Source organism: Myodes glareolus, chromosome 3, assembly GCF_982192425.1.
Source record: "Myodes glareolus chromosome 3, mMyoGla1.1, whole genome shotgun sequence".
NCBI classification, from domain to species: domain Eukaryota; kingdom Metazoa; phylum Chordata; class Mammalia; order Rodentia; family Cricetidae; genus Myodes; species Myodes glareolus.
In genome coordinates this window covers 7,515,562-7,535,943 of record NC_142028.1, presented here as the reverse complement: position 1 = coordinate 7,535,943, position 20,382 = coordinate 7,515,562, and the positions used below count along the sequence as shown (strand labels likewise).

The 20,382-nt window shown below is 46.7% G+C and overlaps 1 protein-coding gene across 4 annotated transcripts in view; it reads right to left on the bottom strand.

Annotated features, from left to right (window-relative positions):
* Positions 1-7,069: 7,069 nt before the first annotated feature.
* The window catches only part of Bcat1 (branched chain amino acid transaminase 1), a 77,476-nt gene continuing 64,163 nt past the window's right edge, over positions 7,070-20,382 (bottom strand). For all 4 annotated transcript variants that reach the window (XM_048432638.3, XM_048432637.3, XM_085687342.2 and 1 more), the window contains 4 exons: positions 17,148-17,233; positions 15,097-15,237; positions 12,615-12,689; positions 7,070-9,495 (listed from right to left, as the gene is read on the bottom strand). In XM_048432638.3, coding sequence (XP_048288595.2) covers positions 9,454-9,495; positions 12,615-12,689; positions 15,097-15,237; positions 17,148-17,233 — 344 coding nt within the window. In that variant the 3' untranslated portion in view covers positions 7,070-9,453. The remainder of the gene's footprint in view (positions 9,496-12,614; positions 12,690-15,096; positions 15,238-17,147; positions 17,234-20,382) is intronic.

The window sequence follows — 20,382 nt, the reverse complement described above, 5'->3', positions numbered from 1 at the left end:
GGAGCGAAGGTCTGCGGGGAGACAAACTATTGTAGCTCAACCGGTGCTGCGGTGGGTGGGTATCTTTTTAAAGACTTGTGCTTGCCTCACAAGCACAAGGACCTCAGTTTGATCTCCAGAGCCCACCTAAAACGCCAGATATGGGGGCTGGAGAGGTGGCTCAGAGTTTAAGAGCAGGCACTGGTCTTGGAGGAGACCCGAGTTCAGTTTCCAGCCTCTATCTTGGGCAGCTCACAATTGCCTATAACTCTAAAATCCAGAATGATCTGAAATCTCAGCCTCTGACATCTCTGGCCTATGTGCACATCTGCACTCATATGCAATAATGTGTAATCTTAAAACCAGGCATGGTGCCACATTCTTACAACCTCAGCAGTGCGCAGAGACAGGCAGATTTCTGAGACATAGTGGGAAACCAGCCCAGCCTAAACATGGAGTTCTAGGTCTCAGTGAGAGACCCTGCCTCAAAAACCAGGAAGGTAGATACCCAGCATTGTCCTCTGGTTTCCATGTGCACTAGTACACGTGCACCCTCACCCACACAGAGACTTCTCTGTCTCTGTCTCACTCACACACACACACACACACACGCACACACACACACGCACACACACACGTGCACACCTGCCTTACTCTCAGCCTCAGCTCTTGGGGCTGTGCTAGCCCTTGGAGAGCTCAAATCCCTTGTCGTGTTCTCAGCTAGCCAGCTGCCATCGGCAGAGCGCTTGTAAGACTACAAGGCCATGAGAGGAAGCACTCAGGAGGAATGCATTCCAAAAGACAGCTCAGCTGCCGCTCTCGCCGAACGTGTAGATCTTTCTAATTGTGTAGCCATGCCCTAAGGCCTGCAGTCGGGGAGGGGGAGACTGAATCATGTGTAGGAATTCACTAATTAAGAGCTCATGCAATTTCCTGTGTGGTAATGTCTATGGATCACCACGATGCCTTTCTCACAGGAGACCCAGATGGACAGGAAGAGCCAGGAGATTCTCAGGAGGAAAGGTTGGCTGGTTAGGGGAAGATTTCACAACCCAAACTCAGGGCTCTTCTGAGCACTGTAATGTGAGCCCCTTCAACATCAAAACTGATTTTTATTTTATTAGTATGATGTGTGCTATGTACATGTGTGCATACACGTGTGCATTGGAAAGCCAGATGCCGACATTTGATGACTCCTTGATCACACTCCACCACATAGTTGAGGCATGTTGGGGATTTGAACTCAGGTCCTCATCCTTGTGTAATGACTCTTGACTCACAGTATCATTCCTCCCTATACTCCCAATTCCTTCATCTATGAGGCCATCTCTGCTTTGCAAATGATCTGGTTGCGAGGAAGCCATGGTTCTGTCATGTTGAGTAGGTTTAAGAACAGCACTTTTGGGTTGAATGTGCAGAGACGTTGTCTTGCTAAAATGAGGATTCTGATTTCATAGGTCTGACAAGGGTCTTAGAGACTATATTTCCAAAAAGCACACGGCGTTTCTATTGCTACTGGTCGGCTAGCCGAGCTGCATGCAGCAAGGTTTTAAATCACTTCAGAACTAATCCAGCAGGTGCAATTTTAGATTGTAAAAGATACTCTCTAAAAAAATTAAATTAAATTAAACCCACACACCAGGAAGCTAGTATGATTTTCAAAGCTAAATAGTTATGTCTTTTTGGGCCAAGTAGGAGCTCTTGCAAGCTGAGGCTTCGAGAGGAAGTTGGCAGGACCAAGCAGTGAAGACCAGAGCCAGACCAGCGCTGAGGAGGCAGGAGGCGGCCCAAATCACCATGGGCAAAGTGCTATGGTAACTCCAGGTCAAATCAAAGCCATTTTGAGAATCTGAGTTAAAGACTGACTGGTGGGGTCCAAAGCAGTCATAATCAGGCAAGAGGCAGTGATCTTGTTCCAGAAGTGTTGATCTACAGAGAAACTGGACCCATAATACCTGTGTGGGAATAGAGAAGTCCAGACTTGAAAAGATGGTGGGTCCTGGCCAAACAAACTGCGGTTCTGGGCACGGTATCCATTACAAAGAACTGTACCAGGGTGGAAATCCTGTCTGTGAGCATGGATGAGCCCACACATGGAGGCCAGGGAGGAAGCTCATCCAGGGAGTCCCGGGATTTGTTCGGGAGCTGCCAGATGCTAGGATGAGCACCTCACAGCTGCTTTCATGCTCCCGACCTCAGCCGTCACTTTGCTGTCGGGCCTGTTTCCAATGAACTCTCTAAGAAGACTCAGGGAAGCTGCAAGCCAGGCGGCAACACACGCCCCGTTAGATGATGAGTGCTTTAAAGGAACTTGTCTGTGCTGGGAGACGGTGTGGTGTGAACGCAAATGGGCCCCATTGGCTCCTAGCGACGGGTCTTATTGGAGGAAGTGTGACTCTGCACATTTAACTAGAGGATATACAGGAAGGAACAGAACGGGAGGGTGATGTGGCTCATTTAGCAGAGGCCTTCCCTAGCTCCCCAGTGAAACATAAACTTGGCCCTTGGGAGATGGAGACAGGAAGATTGGGACATATGTGAGGCCAGCTTGGCTTATATGACACTCTATCTTAAAACAACAGCAAAGTTTGTTAAGAGGGGACAGGTTCCAGATGGGTTCAGTGGTCAAGAGCCCTGGCTGCTCTTGCAAAGGAACCAAGTTCAGTTCCCAGCACCCACACGACAACTCACAACTAGTAACTATTTTCAGGGGGATCTGACGCCCTCTTCTGGCCTCCACGGAGACTGCATGCACATGACGCACACACATGGCATGCAGACAAAATACCCATCCACAGAGAACACATTAGATGCACACATACACACTTGCAAACATGAGTAAACGGGAAGCACGAAGAAAGGCAAGTCCAGACAATGATGAATGTTTCCTGAGCTGAGTCTGACGAGCACAGCACTGTTAATGAGCATGTAGTGAACCTGGGCTTTACACTGTGAATTCAGCAGGTTCCAGGGGACACCATCGTGGTCAGTGTGTCCATGGGTTTAGTAAAGCCATGAGATGAGATTTTAATGTGAAGGTGGCTACATACCTGATGCTCATCCCATCCAATTACACACACATTTACACTCACGTTTACAGCTAGGTTCCATTCGACACACACATACACACACACACATATACACACACACACACATACACACACACACACACACACACACACACCAAAACATTTCCACCCAACTTAAAAAAAGAATTGGGTACATGTACCTTCTCAAGGCATAGTATTCAGGCCAGAAAAACTAACAATAATTTAAGGGACAGTTTGTAACCGAGCCCTCACAAACATTTACTTCCCTCCCAGATGCTTGCGACTGATGCCCGATGACTGTCCTCCCTCTTTGGGGGGCAGTGCAGCACCGAGAGCTTCGGAACTCATGTTTCTCTTGGGTGCTGTTGGCCATTAAAGTAAACTTGCTGAGGTGCCTTAGCTGATTAGTTCTCTGAACCGCTTGAAATGAACCAGGAGAAAACGTTCCACACATTTCTTCCTCAGCACAGGGACAATATCATCTGTCGCTGGGTGAGCCTGGGTTCTTCAGAGAAAGTTGAAAGGGGGCTCAGTCTGTGGCATGCATCTCTGTATTTCTCCGTTCAATCACTGAGAGTTTAAGGAATCCAATTAACTCATGATTTGGGAATTAAAAGAGGCCAGCCAATTCAGTGCCTACCAAGTGTCTTAATTCCCACCCCCCCACCCCCCCTCTGGGGTCTCAGGTAACCCAGGGCAGCCCCAGACTCGCTAAGTAATCAAGGATGACTTTGAACTTCTGATTCTCATGCCTCCACCTCACCAGTGTCAGAATCAAATCATCCCCAAAGGTGAGCCTGCTTCATTCTGCTTTCTGCTGCTGTGTTAAATACCACAGCCAAAAACAGTTTGGGGAGGAGGGGGTTTATTTCATCTTATGGGTTTCAAACAGTCCAGCATCTAGAGGAGTCAAGACAGGAACTCAAAGGAGCTTGAATCCATAGAGAAATGCCCTCTACAGGCGCTCCAGGGCCCACGTTCTGCTGCCTTTCTACACAGTTCAGGCCCACTGGCCTAGGGATACACACACAGGGCTGAGCCCACCTATATCTTCAGTAATAATTTAAAAAATGGCCATAGACCTGCCCAAAGGCCAATGTGATGCAGTCAATTCTTCGGTTTAGCACCCTCTTCCAGGTGTCAGATTCACAGCTGAAGCTAACTATGACACAGCCCACAGTCAAAATTAACCTCTGCACGGGGCACGGTAACAGCTGGGAGGTGTGGAGTTTTGATGCTGTTGTCTTGATCTGCAACCTGCCTGCACAGGGAGCCAAGCACCAGACTGCACAGGGAGCCAAGCAGGTTGGGAAGTTCAGGCAGAATTGGCCGTATTCTTAGGACCTCAGCTGACGGGTGAGGACCACCTAACAGAGGACCATCTGCTGTCCTTGGAACTCACTGATCTGAAGAGTAGCCAGACACGAGACTTGCCATCGAGGTTCTATTCATGTGGAAGGTAGAACCTGACTCATACAATTGGTTCCCACTCCAGTTTCTGTCTCCTCTACTCACCAATTAAGGAGTGAGCTCCTGGCCAGAAGATCAGCCAACAGCTCTTAGCCATTCTCCTATGATTAACCATCTATCTGCACGTTAAGATATTCCCTAGCTCAGAAGATGCCAGAGATTAAAGCAGGGATCGCCTGTTTCCCAGGGTGAAGGAATCTTCAATGAGAAATGCTTACTTGATTATATAACTACCTTTAAAAATATATAATTCAGTTAAAAAAAACTTTGAAAATTAGGGACCAGAGACAGCACAGATCTCTTAAGAATGGGACAGCAAAGGCTGGAGAGACAGCTGCTCCTGCAGAAGACCCAGGTGTAACTCCAAATACCCACATGACTGCTCACAAACATCTGTTAACTCCAGGGCCAGGGGATCCAATACCCTCTCCTGGCCTGTGGGCCCTTCACACATGCAGTTACAAAGACATACATGGAACCAAAACACACAGACACATAAAATAAAAATAAATACTTAAAGAAAAAAATGGAAAATTGGAAAAACATTTTTCACTGCATTTTAAAACCCCCTGGTAACCATGACTTTGAGGAAAAATAGCCATGGGTTTCCTAGGCGGAGCTGAAAAGTCAACCAGCAGCTACTTTAGGGATCAGCATCTACACCTACCTGATCATGAGGTTCCCAACTTCAGGACGTGAATTTGCCTCTTGACATTCCAAAGGAAGTCAGGCTGTATAATACGTCCGTTATCACGAAAAGAAGGCATAGGTCACGTGTCTTATGTGGGATCAGACCCTTGATGAGGAGAATATGCTTAAGATCATGTTAAATCAGCCTTGCAGAAAAATCATCACAAAAGCTGGAAACCCCGTCCTTACTATCTGTACTTCTCATGTCAACAGAGACATGTCCAACCCGAAGGAGACGTTGTCTCTTCCATCTTCAGTGGTGCCTGCAATGTATGTCACCTCCCTCAGCAATGTCACATCTCCCTAGTCACTCCTGGGGAAGTGCAGCATTGTCACTGTCAGAAGGGGCAACGACTTTCCCGATTCCATGTGTTGTTTCTTTCTCCCTCAGTGCTGGGGGATCGGGCCCACGGCCTTGGGCATTCTAGTCAAGTGTTCTCCGCTAGGCTGTGTCCCCAACACTTACACGTTAGAGATCTTAGCAAGGACCGAGATTTTCACAGGTTAACAATGTGTGCAGGTCTTACACACAGGACTTTTTTAAGTTCAATGTATGGCAATTCTTTAAAAAACAAAACACACCTTTGGTTTTTGTTACACTTACATTAATTTGAATAAACCGCCAAAGTACATCTATGGGGCTGGAGGGATGGCTTAGTGGTTAAGAACACTGGCTGTTCTTCCATAGGACCTATGTTCAATTCCTAGCACCCCCATGGCATCTCACACCTGTGAAATTCTATTCCTAGGAGTCCCAACATCCTTCTCCAGCCATGGGTATCTGGCACATATATGGGCACAGACAGACATGAAATCAGGAAAACATCTATACACATAATTGTAAAACTGTATATGTAACAAGTGTATTTGGACAAGTATGGATTTGGCTTTATTCTCTCAAAGGCAAGTGTATCTGAGGGCAAGTTGATCAAGACCTAATAGTTACAAGGTCTTTTTTATGCTCTCGGGGCTCTGACCATGTATCTTTTCTTTGTAAAGTTTTTTGTTTTCTGAAGGTAACTAGCCACATGCTGGAGCATCATTTGTCAGGGAGGTGAGCTCATTACGGCAGTAAACAGGAAAAGACCAGTTTCAATAACTTTGCTCATAACTAAATACCTCACAAAAGCAAGTAGAGAAAAGGGGACTGATTTTGACTCAGTCTGAGGAGATACACTCTCCGTGGCAAGAAGATTTCATGGCCAGGTGGATGGCTGTGGGCAGCCCCAAGGTGAGAAGTCCAGGCTGCTTGTTCACATCCTGATAGGTCAGTAAGCAGAGACATGGGAATGCCATCATTCAACAGGTTCCTTTCCCTTTCATGGCCCACATCCCAGCCCACTAGGTCTCGCCATCCAAACTCAGGGAGGTCCTTCTCCCTTCAGATGACAGTCTGAGGAACCCTCGGACATCCCAAGTGAATGTTTGAGAGTGGCCATCACAGCAATCATCTTTCTGTGATTCCTGAAAGGCAGGAACAAAACCCTGTAGCCAGGGGAGACGGTTTGTTTGCTTAATTTACTCATTGGTGCTGTGTTAGTGGATGGTTGGGAGCACTCTATGGCAGGCACACAGAGGTCAAAGAAAAACTTGTAGAAGTTAGTTCTTCCTTCAACCAGGTCAGTCCTGGGACTGACTTTACGTCTTACTTCCTGTGCCATCTCGCCAGCCCAGGGTGGTTCTTAAAAGCCCATTTTATTTCTTGCTCAAACATCTGAGATGGTCGTGTGGTTTCAGGTATCTGGTGCCCTCAGTCCTTACGGTTGGTGCTGCTGGGGTTCAAACATGGCCACCCCATTTACTGCAGCTACTGCCCAAACCTTGGGACATACTCTAACTTCACACACTCAAGCTTGACAGTTTCACAACACGAGACAGTGTGTTTTTCAGTTGTTTTATTGACAGCAGCAAAGTGTGCATAATCACAGATCTGAAGAACCTGCCAACAATGAGGAATTTATCTGTTGCAGAATACAACCACCTTGGCTTCTTAACACAAACATAGAGCGCTGCACTCAAGACGGCCGTGGCACAACCAAGCCACCTCTGAGTGCGTCATTGTGCTTCTATAAACCCTTCAAAGAAGGAAAATTTCCTTCACCCAGTGTCCTCCCTGTCACCATCTTTATACTACCGTCCCTTTAAGTCCCTTCAAGGCCTTCTGACCATGTTCCCTGAAAGCTGAGCCTTGCTCACAATGCCTCTTTCTTTCTGTCTGCTTAAGAAAGATGCTGGGCCTTGCAGTGATGTGGACCCTGTGCTGATGCTGAGACACTGTTGTTCAGCTGTTCCCTCCCATAATCTCCGAAGTCAAAACTTGCAGTACTATTTGCTCTCCGCAACACCACCATCAGGTGTGGTGGCAATGGAGCACAAATCCTGGGCCTGTGTAACTCAGGCTTCCTCTGTGTAGCTATGGCTGCCCAGACATGCGTGGGAGCATTCCTGACCGGACGTCAACAGAGAAAGATCTATGGGTGTGCAGAGGATACGGAAGCTGACTAGTTTAACCTTCAGATGGTCTTGGTATGCTTCCAGGACTGAATGGAGATTGAGTTCACAGCCTCCTACCTCAGCCTTCTTAGTGTCTGGAGCTTATTAATTACATTAGATAGAAAGAGGGGGTCAGCCTGTAGTCCGGGTTATACTGGGACTCAGTCTGTAGCTCAGACTGGCCCAGAACTCACAGAAATCCTCCTGCCTCATCACCTCAGGTCTTCTTGGAGACGTGATTTTAATCTGTGGAGAACGGAAAGAAGCCCTGCATTTGTGAAAAAGGTACGAGAGCCATGGGAACTAAGAGTTATCTCCATCCTGTTATCAATCCTGTGGGTAACTGCCAGGCCCCTGTGAAACCAGCCATAGGGAGTGGGAACATGGTGCACATATTAGCTGTAAGCTCCACAATTTCCAAATCTGCTGCCCTTCCCCAAGGAACTGGAGTAGCAGTGTGCAGACTGCGAAGGACTCTCTCCTGGGTAAAACGGGAAATGAAAGACCTTTCCACTCACAGTCCCTAAACACGGAAAACACTGTCTGGAATTATTCTGCTACCCAGCCAGGTGGCTCATTAATGCTCACCCAAGAGAATGGCACAAAATATAGATGAAGATCAAAACCTAGAGCATCTCCCTACCTACCCTTCTGTTTGGCATTTAATACTGAATGTACAGCATTGTAATTTTCATGTGGTTGGCACTTTTTCATGAATTCTGTCTGGGGCAATCACTTCAGTTCCAAGATAACCTTAAACAGTAAGATAATTCTCCCAACCGACCATGATGTAGGAGTCAGTGGGCAAGAAGGACAGTGTGAGGTGATACTGCGGTGTGCTTCCAGAATCGGGGATGGCTTCCAAAAGGGTTCCAGCATGGAGACAGGAAGTATATGTCTGTGCTTCTTTTTATAGTAAATACATACGGAACACCTACCTACCATGTGCTGGGCTTTGAGGATACAACCACCTAGAAGGCATAGGGCCCCAGCCCATAGCAGCACGGTGAGCAGGCAGTTATAATACTATATAAAAGGCGGTGGGGGCAATGAGCTTGAGCCTCAGAGACCCCAGGTGAAACTACACAGACCATGATACCGAGGAGGGGCAGTTCCTCCTTAGCTTGGACTTAAGGACCTACAAAAGCACGGAGGGAAGAAATCCAGGTGACTACATTTTTGACTCAAAAAAACAAAAAACAAATCAAGACATGACAGTGCCCAGCCGTCACCCGGCTTCAGAAGGTGGAGGCAGGAGGACTGGGTTGAGTCTGAGATCAGCCTGGGCAGACATCAGGGAATACCAGGCCAGCCAGGGCTACCTAGGGAGTTCAACTCTCAACAAAACCCAAAAACCTCACCAGGCAACAATAACAGAAGGCCGTGCTCTGAGTGTTCCCCAGGCTACCCACGAGCCAGAGGGACACCACCTGTGAAATGTCCTCAGTTGTCCTTCCACACAGACAGACATCTCATTGGTTGGAGGAACGCTACCTTCTGCTAACGAACAGACACTTGGATCTTGTGCAGGACAAAGGGAGGCATCCATATCTTCTCAGAGAAAGCTCCGGTAGAGAAAGCGACAATAAGCAGTCGCTACCCGCGTTTACGGGTGACATCTGTACCAACAGCTTCCTGTGGCTCAAGGAGAAACCTCAACTCGGTAACACACGAACACTGCAGCTCTAACATACAAAACTAAACAGGCGGTCACGGTTCGGGGCAGAGGTCTGTCTTCTGTGGCACACCACCGACCCACTGAGATTTTCCATCAGGGTAACACGATGGTCCAGTCACTCTCTTCCCTTCCGTACTACGACAAAAGCAAAAACACACGTTTCAGTGTAAAGCCAAGACTTGAGCGAACCCGAGCAGCCGCAACTGTCCAATGGGCCCGTTTACTACACCGGAGAGAGGGCTTGGCTGTTAAAAGCACAGACAGACCTTCTAGAGGACCTGGGTGTCCGTGAACAAATGTCTCTGATTCCAGTTCCATGGGTACAAGGCCCTCTCTGGCCTCCATACACTTTCAACCCCTCCAGCATCCCCATACACACGTAATTAAAAACAAAAATCAATCTACCAAAAAAAAAAATCAGTAAATCAGGAGTGACAACACATGCTTGCAATCCCAAACCTAGGGCGATGAAGGCAGGAGGATCTACAGCAGTTTAAGGCTAGCCTGGGCTATATGAGACGCTGCCTCGATCAATAAAATGAAAATGGCCTTATTGTGAACCTGTAGCTGCTTTTCCCATCCCATGAACCAAGAGCTCATTGTTCATGCTGCTTTCCCTAATCATGAGACTCAGGCTTCAGCTGCCCTGGGGCAGGTATAGCCGTGTCAGTATCCATCCAGACAGGCAACCATGCACGGTGGCTTTGGAAGGAGAGTCTGACATTTTCAGTGATGTGAAGTCAGTTGGGTCTCCTTCAGCGGCTCTGGTTCGAAGGCCTTTCTCCAGAGTGCTGCTACTGAATGACAGCAGAACTTAAAGGTGTGTGGCTCGGCCACCTGGCACAGTGGGTCCACCTAAGCTGCATGCGAAGCTGCCACCTGCCAATCTCAGAGACCAGACCAACACCGATTCTCTAACACTGTGAGCTAGACAAGCCTTTCCTTGTAAAATTCCTAGCCTCGAGTGTTTGACTACGAAGCCCACCAATGCCACATTGTTTAAGACACTTTTCCTATCTCTTCTTAGAATAGGTAAATACTTAGGAGCAACACAAGATAAATTTAAAGAAATTTATCTTGGCTTCTCATTCCTTTCAGAGAAGAGATATTACTGTCTGTATTCTCTACCCTAGACCCCGAGCTAAACCCCAGGGGACATAGAGAGAAGGAAAACCTCCATCATTAAAACAGCTCGAGAAGGGGACAAATGTGTGACTGATTATAAAGGAACGTCAGGGTCTTAGGTGGCTCAGGAGGTATTTAAAAGGTTCCCACAGCAGTTCAGGGCTAAAGCAAACCCAACGATAAAGTTCCCACAGGAATGGATGCTAAAGAACAGACAGGACCCTGTAAACCAAACTGTAGGAGGTTCGGCAGAGGCAGGCAGCATCACAGGGACAAAGAGCATCTGGAGAAGAGAGCTGACCTAAAGACTGGGCGCTGCTGTGGCTTGGTGGGCGGAGACAGAGGAGCGGCAGCAGCGTTGCCCACGCTTACCTCGGCTTCTGTAAAAAAAACCGGGAGTGCTTCTCCTTGTTGGTTATAAATAGAGAGAAAGGGGGGAAGAAAACAGAATAACCCTATATTGAACTCTCCCCTGCAGCAGGAATTTATAGTAACCTAGCACCCAAGACAGTATGGATTATTGGCCCCATCGGACAAGTACTTAGCCTAGCACTCAAAGTCTAAACGTTAAGTCAGATCCGAGGTTTCAGAGATTTCCCCCTGGGTCATACTGGCAAGAGCCTCGGTTTCTCTTTCCCTTGCTTTGCTGGTTATTACCCTTGTCTTCAAAATCTGTGGGACACTTTGTAGGGAAACATCATGTTTCCATGTAACACCCAAAGAGATCGAATCTCAAACATGATGTAACACCATATTTTTCTTGCTCCCTCAGTAATTACCAAAATTATTTTTCTTGGAAACAGACTAGCGAGTCCCTTGGCTATCAGTACCAATTTGCCCTCTTGTAAGGGAATAATTTGAAGACTTGAGGACACAAGCACAAAATAATTGAGGGGAAAAAGATGTGGTTTGGATTGCGGGTAGTTGGCCCTGGTGCTTACACACGCTGGGAAGCGTATGGTGCTCAGGCTTGGTGAGCGGCACTTCCTGATCCCTGTGCCTGTGCTTACGACCTTGGTCTCTCTGTTCTGTATGAGTTCCGAGTGAATTGTTGGGCTTTTTGGTTGTTCTTAAAGGCAGGCTGTCTCGTAGTCTAGGCTGGCCTCAAACTTGCAACGTATCTCATGGCCACGAACTTCTAATCCACCCGCCTCCAACCCCCAAGTGTTGAACTGTAGGCACGCAAACGAAACCCTCTGGTTGTAGGCATCACAATCCAGGCTGTCATGCTTGTTAGAAAGCCCATCGCCAGTCAAGCTACATCCCCAGTCCATGTTAGAGTCAGGGCCACCGTCACTAAAGCACATGAAGTCAAGAGAGAAAAGGTCTGGTTTTCTCAAATGTTCTACCACGTATGTCCTTTATTATTTGTTTCTTTTTCCAGTGTGTGTGTTATGCATTTCTATATATATAGATACATGTATATGTGGATGTACATGCATGCACATGCATGGAAAATCCCAAGGTCGACATTCTTCTACCTTATTCTTAGAGGTAGGGTCTCTCAGTCAAACCCAGAGCTCACAGATATGGTGGTCTCACTAACCACTTATTCTGGAGAGCCCCTGGCTCTCTTTCAGAAACTGGAATTACCAGCTGGGTTGCTATGTCCATTCAGCATTTATATAGGATTCTGGGGACCTGAGTACAACGGACAGTGAGCATTTTAATCACCCACCCCCTATATGAATCTTTTCTATTTCAACTTTTTCTTTTTTTAAAGACAGACCTCACCATATATTCCTGGTGGACCTGAACTCCCTATGTGGAGCAGGCTGGCCTTGAAGTCAGAGATCCCCTTGCCCATACCTCCCAAGTACTGGTATTAAAGGGGTGTGCCACCTCACTAAGCTTCTTATGATTATGAGCCCCAAGGTGGGTTTGCTTGCGATATTTTCTTTACTTTTATTTTATGTATCTGAATGTTTTTGCTACGTGTACATACATGCACCATATGCACGGTGTGCCTCAGGCATGCAGAAGAGGGCATCAGATTTCTTGGAACTAGGACTGTGAGCCCACTTGTGGGTTCTGGAAAATGAACTCAGGTCCTCTTTAAGAGCAGTAATATTCTTAACCTCTGAGCCATCTCCTAGCTGATCCCCAACCCAGTTGGTAAAAACATCTACCTGGATATCGGTCAACTTTTCCAAGATGCGGCTTGCAAGCTTGGGCCCATTCTCCATTGTTGGGATGTGCAGCATCTGCAGAAGAAGGGAGAGAGCGCTCTGAGGGTGGGAAGCACACATGGTGGTGACAGGAAGCACACGTGGCGTTCCTGTGACGTGAAGGCAACTCCACTAGGCCCAGAGAGGCACCCAACATACCTATCACACACGCTACCTCCTACACCCGAGTTTTCTCTGCTCAGAATTTGAAAAAAAAAAAAAGTCAGCCAGTGACAGTGTGTTTGTTTCCTACCAACTAAGTCAAGCACACAGAAGGTTTGAGTACCATTCTTCAGACAGTCTAAGGGATTCAGGAGACTAGAAGAGGTCCCCGAAACAGTAGAGGAACTCACCCCAGGATTCTAAGAATTCATAGGATGAATAATTGCCCTCTGTTGAACCCTCTGCCAAGAAACCAGAACTCAAAGATATTTTGCAACAAACCAAAGCAAGTCATATCAAAGAGATAAATTAAAGCAAGTCTCATTCCCATTCACAAAAGGGTTTCTGAACCTGCATCGAGTGCAAGGTGTACCTCCAAGGGCTGTAACTCCCATGGGAAGGTAGGCGAAATTCATAGCTGAAAGAGATTTCGTGCCCGTAGTGTGTATCTGAGTCCTGCCCGTTCATGCCTTGCTGGCAGGCTGGCTTTTGATGCTTTTGATTTTAGTAGATAGCGCATATTCTCAAACACTCTTCTTATTATGCCTTTTAGTATAATAGGATAATTACAAGCCCTCTGGGCTCTGAATGCCTCCTAGAAGCATTTAGGAGAAGCATTAAAAATAAGTTAACCTTTGTAAACTTTTATTTCTAGAGTGGAGTAACAATTGGATTTTAGTTACTAAAATGGACCAATATCACACATAGACACTGCCAAAAAATACTCAAACTAGCTCCTTCTTTCCCTCTTTGTTTTCCTCGATCCCTCCCTGGCATGCATGCCTCCCTCCCCAGTTCTCTGCCACATGGATAGAAAACCAGGTAGTTCTTCCACAGTGAAATAATCTGTATGTGAAACTGTATCAGCAACCACCCCGGGAAAGCAAATGCTGAAATGTCAAGCAAAACATCATCATCATCATCGTAAACCCAATCAGCTGAGGTTGAATGTTGAATTCAAAAGTCAGGGGAATTTACATTTAACGAGTCATCTGAAGCATAACAAGCACACAACTACAGAATAATGCCTACAGTTACAGACTGCCTGTATACCTACAGAATAATGCCTACATGGTTACAAACTACCTATACATCTATAGATTAATGTCTATACAGTTACAGACTGCCCATACAAATATAGAGTAACATAAAAAATAATTCCTATCTTTCCAATCTAAAGATAGAGGCTGAACCGGGCAGTGGTGGCGCATGCCTTTAATCCTAGCACTTGAGAGGCACAGGAAGACAGATCTCTGTGAGTTCAAGTCCAGCCTGGTCTACAAAGTGAGTTCTAGGGCAGCCAGAGCTGTTACACAGAGAAATCCTGTCTAAAAACGACAGGCTGAAGGATGTGCGCGAGGACTGGGTTTTGCTATAAGGGAGAAAGCCCTCCAACTGGCAAGATAACGCATACATGATACAAGTAAAATGGGTAAGTGGGGGCTGGAGAGAGGGCTCCATGGCTAAGCATGGGCTGCTCTTCCAGAGGACCCCGATTAGATTCCCAGCACCCACAGAGTGACTTACAACCACCTGTGGCGGCATTTTCAGGGGCTCCAGCACCCTCTTCTGGCCTCCGTGGCATTGCATACACATAGTGCCCAGACAGACATGCACACAAAATAGCCGTAGACGCGAAATAAAATAAATCTGTTCTTTACAAAAGGGACAAGTGTAGGAAAGAGGTAATCCTCGAATTGCTCCAGAGGTCTGAGTCCGACAACAGTGATTGCAGCAGAGGAACAAGCAGGCAGTTCCCATGGGCATCCTGTGCCTATTGCCGCTCCGCTCCTATGGCGACGTTTCCTCGGAAGCCGGAACACTGAGCTTCCTGCTGTGCAGCCTACCTCAGCAGGTAGACAGGTTACCTGCTGTTACCCCCCACACACACAGCTCCACACTTGCCAAGGACATGGCTGACTCGCTATTCATGTCTGAGCCCTCACTAGACCTCTGGGAAGATGGAAAATCTGTGCCAACACAGGTCCAACCTGCTCAAATTTCCCTCACACATTTTATGACTTCATTATATGAAAGGTAAATGTTTATGTATTTCATAACTCCATTCATTTATTTACTTACTGATGGAGAGCACATGAGGAGGTCAGAGGTAAGCTAAGCTTCACGAGTTGGTTTCTTTCCTTCCGTTATGTGGGTCCTAGGGACCGAAACTCAGGTTTTCAGCCCGGATGACAGGTGTCCCCACCACTGTGCCATCTCGCCAACCCCGGGGCAAAAACTGACTTTAGAAATGACTAACATATAAAACCTTTCGCCTTACCTGGCCTTTGTACAGAACTCCTGAGATTGGACAGACAATGCCGGCCGTCCCTGAACCGAACATCTCCTTCACTCTGTTCCCCGCCAGGGCGGTGGTCAGATCATTCATGGTGAGGTACCTCTCGCACACCTTAAACTCACCCTGTGTGGAACAGCAAAGATAAAAAAGAAGAGAAAAAGAAAAGTCAGGGCTTACCTTTGGGTCTGGCTGAACTTCCAAATGACGGCTTTCACAAATGAAGTCATCAAGATGTTCCCCGTGCATTCATAGCGTGTTTTCACACGCGCCTGTTTCAAGACCTACGTGTTGTCATGAATTAGGTCTTCCCTTACTACATTCTTCACGTCTTTGATAACAAAGGAGAACAATTGGTGGCATCATACATCAGTACTGGGGAGCTGCCATTTCCCATGTACCTGCCACGTGCCAGGCTCCTAAGGCATCGTCACCTCCTCTACTTCAGAGGGAGGACACTTGGCTTTCAGAAGGTTGAAGGGCTTCCTTAAGACCAAACAGCTAGTAAACAGAAGACTAGATTTGAACCAAGCCTGATCTCATTGCTTTTGAAACTGGTAAGAACATAACTAAGCTGATATAACTGAAATAGTCATTGTTTGTTAGGAGCCAATATTTTGATTTTATGAGAAATTAAACCTAGCAGTGTTGTGATTTTGTACAAAATTAAATTGCAAAACAATTTATGTTCCAGAAATCAGCAAACGTTACTGACAACAGTTAAGGTCTGTGTTCTGGAGAGAAAACAAAACAGAAAAAAACAAAAAAAAAAAACAAAAAAAAAACCCAAAAAACAGAAATAACCCATCTTGCAAGTCAACAGAACCATGTTCACTGGGCTCGTCCTTATCTCTGGACTAGCTCCCTGGCAAGTCGCGGTGACCCCGAGGGCCTCTTAGCATTTTGTCTGTTTCAAGCAAGCTTTAAAATAAACTGCAGCTAAAAAGTCAAGAAAGACCCCTCCATAATAACCTGTTTTCCAAGTTCAGGAACGGGAGGTGTGGGACACACTTGGCTCATACCCTGTCATCGGGTGTGATGACATACTTCCGTACTTGGTCGATTTGTTCTCCTAATAAAAATAATTACTGAGCTTTGAAAAGCCATCTCTCCAAGTGTAGACATATTTGGGGCAGGGCAAGCTGTTGGAAATTAAACCAACGGCTTGTGAATGTCATGCCCGACGTGGCAGCCAATAGGCGGCAGTTGGTTTTGTCTACTCTGGACGGGGTAGGATTGTTTAGCTCATTTCCTCTACTTTCAGCCTTTTCCAGAAAAACTGCTGGTCCGCTCTGAGATAATGTGCGTGTCTAAACATTTGTCTGCTAGGACTGTCTGGCCACAATGTGCTCAAAGCCTTTCCACGGTCTCTGGGGACCATGGGTCACAAGTACCAGCCAAGACCCATGCCAGCCTGCCAGCCCACTCCACATGTACCTCACAAAAGCTACGTCACTTCAAATAACGCACGCCTTAATACTCCTGCCTCTTTTGCACGGATTGGAAAGTCTGTTGAAAACAACTTTATATTTGCTTTAAGTGTTTTTAATTTTAAAATAAGCACAGGTAAGATAATGGGGGGATGGTGTACGGATAAAGACAGACAAATCAACATTTTGCTGATATAAATACGTCAGTGAAAACCTGTAGCTCCTATAATGGTTAGGGACACACTGGAATCAATATAGAATATGCTTACTGTACAATAAGAAACACCTCACACTTCAAGCTAAGGGCTGGGTGGAAACACCCGATGTGGAGCAGGTAAGTTAGTAACAGCAGACGCCCTGTACACACTGAGCCTAGTTAGAAGCCCTGCTCACCAAAGCAGCCTGTTCAGCTGGCTCTCTGTGTGCCCTGCTAGAGAATACTTACTGGCTGGTTTTGCCAACAAAGACCTTCTAGAGAGATCTTTGGCTCGAGGTAAGATTTAAAGATCAGATAATGTTGGTGGGAACCACAGGATATGATATCATTGCAATTTGATGAGTCTCTGTGCTGGACTTACGGAAGTTGTTAGGATCAAGGGCACTCACCCACTGCCGTGCCAGCTCGATGATACTCTGCCTCGTCACACCTGGGAGAATGATGCCATCTAGCGGAGGCGTCGCCAGCTCTTCTTCTGTTAATTAAAAACAGGAATGCTTGCAAAATTCCACTCATTAGCCATGTCGCCGCGATAGTCATTGTTAGAAACATTTCTCATGATTAAATAATAAACATGCAGATAGTTAATTCCACTGTCCTGTATCGTTAGGTCTCTCAAGTCTCTACTCAGTTTTCAGCTAGATACGTATTTTAATATAAGAACGAGAGTGACAGCTCAGTCTATATAAGAACAGGTATTGCTCTTGCAAGGATGAGAGTTCTGCTCCCAGTACCCACCTAAGAGGCTCACAACTGCCTGTAGCTCAGTTCTAAGGGATCTCGTCCTCTCTTCCAGAACCCATGAGCACTGCACTTGTGTGCACACATCTTCACGCAGATGCACACACCATACCCATATTAAGAATAACACAAATTTTCACAAATGAGCAACACCAAAAAGGGACCAGCAAGACGGCTCAGTGGATAAAGGTATTGGGTCCCGAGTCTGGCGCCCTGGGTTCAGCCCTCTAGAAACCCCGTGGTAAAGAGAGAACTGATCCCACAGGTTGTCCCCTGACCACCACACATGCGCACAGTGTACATGCTATTTGTTTTACACGACATAAAATAGTGCAGTACAACTTCTGTAAAAGAAAGATTTTTCTTGACCTAGAAAGGTAGTTCCTTATCTAATCATCTTCCATGCATCCTTCAGCTGTGGAACAATGAAATGCTTCTAGGGTAAGAGACAGAGGCTGGTGACTGCTCAGCCCTTAGGAGCACTGGCTGCTCTTGCAGAGGACCCAACTAGGGCACCTAACTCTCTGGAACTCTAGTTCTGAGGATCCCAACACCCTCTTCTGGCTGCCAAGGGCTCCGGCACACATGTAAAGCACATGCAATTTCTAAGGAACGCACACACGCGCATGCACACATACACACAAATAAGAATAAATAAAATCTATTCTCGGAAGTGAGAATTAAGGAACGCTCTTCATAATGAACGTCTATATCAGAAGGATTACTTAGTGAATAAAAGCTGGCAGGCGCTCAGAGCAACAAACATAAAATCGTGCTCAGGACCCATGCCAGTGCCATAGCCAGCAACCCTATGCCTCAGAACCAGGTAGTCTGAGCAGGGGAGCCCGAGTCAGGGCCTGAGTTCAGATCCCAGCACCCATGTAAATGCTGAATGGGGTGGCTCATATCGGTGCTGCGGAGGCAAGGATGGGCTGACTGGATAGTCCAGCCAAATCAGTAGCCTAGGTTCACCTTGCATCTCAAAACATAAGGTGGAAAACATCCTACTTCAATCCTCTGGCTTCCGCAAACAGTGCACCCAGTCCCACACACGCACACACGCGCATGCACACACACACAAGAGGTTAATCCCACCTGCTGCTGCCTGCACACCTTCTATAAACCCACATCACCTGCCTCGTAAGACACACAAGTCAGCAGAAATGATGGAGGTTCAGATTTTCCCTCAGAGATCTGAACGCAACAGACTGAGTGTGAGCTCAGTCACCTGGACTGCAAAAGATGAAAAGGGAAAAGCCAAGCACCATCTCAGGAGATGAACTCTGCTACACAAAGACCAAGTGAGCCCTCCACTGGGAAAGCCAGGCGCAGAGATCCAACCGCAAGCACTGTGTGGTCCTCTTAAAAGTCCCTTTGGTGGATCACAAGGTTGAGCGCTTGCATAATACGTGTGAAGGCCTGGATTTGATGCTCGCACCACGTGAACTGGGTGTTTGTGATATAGAACTGGGAGGAAGAGGCAGAATGGAGAATTCGAGGTTATCCTTAGATGGGATTTGTGACTAGACTGGGCTACATGAAACTTGTCTGAAAAAGTCATCTTTGGGGTCCAACATCTATCTCCCTTTGCTTCCCATCTCTGGCTTCTAGCACTGTGGACCAATGAATCTAAGATCATCACCTGATGAAGATACTGAACTACACAGTAGATGACTTTGACCTATCACCTGCTTGCAGAGGGATTCACAAACATGCTTAATGGAACACCAGATAGAAGCCATGAGGAACTTACCCTGTTGTCTGGGGGCTCCCCCAGCCCCTTGAATACAGCTAAGAAATTTAAAACTAACCCAGTTCAATCCTTATTCTACAGGAGAAACAAGCGGGTTTTCCCAGGCTAATGACAGTGAGAGAAAGCTACGGCCACACACCAGTGTCCTGGCTCTGGGACCGCTGCTCTGTCTCAGGGTGGGGGATCTGGGCTCTTCAGCTTCATAATGGTTACTGGAATAGAGATCTGCCCAATTTCGTGTGCCCCAGGCACTGTATCATGTCTGACCTAGGGTCGACTATAAGGGTTTTTGTTTTGTTTTTATAGGTATGGGTGTTTCACCGACCAGTATGTATGTGCACCACATGCATTCAGTACCCAAAGAGGCCAGAAGAAGGCACCAGATCCCCTACAATTGGAATTACATGGTGTAAGTTGCTGACCACTTGAGTCCTGGGAACTTTGGAAGGGCAGTATTCTGAACCACTGGGGCATGCCCCAAGCCCCTATAATAAGCATTTTTTAATTTTACAAAATGAATGAATGAATCGTCTTTGCTAGGCTGCCGCAGTTTGATTTGAAGAGATTATTTTCTGAAAATTTCTTTTTAGAAAGAAGAAATTGGCGCTGGCAACGTTCCTGAGGCTACTTGTCATTTTAGAAGTGTTAATGATCTCAAAATAAACGTGTTTTGCGATAGCTCGTTAGCTAGACACAGAAGTGTGTGCATCTGTGTGTGTGTGTGTGTGTGTGCAGTTTTCACACACACACACAGAACCTTCCTACAGTTAGTTCAACTCTAAGACAACACCGAGTTAAACACAAACAGCAGCCTCCACGTGTGCAAAGACTGTTGTGTGAAACGGATTTAGCATCCAACTGTAACCACCAGCCTGAGGTCACGGAACAGAACATCTGTTCCACTGGTCCCCAGACAGAGCCGATGACATGACGACATTTGGGTGAGAACAGTCATTTCACCCTGCCACCCAAACACTCGCAGGAGCCAGCGCCGGGGAAACAGAACCCTACAGATACAGCCTGTTATTCAGCGAATGCTGGGGGCTGGTTACTGCCCTGAGTTCTGTGAGCCACCGTTTCCTCTCCCTCATCACCCTCCCAGGAGAGACACGCGGGGATTGTGTTAAATA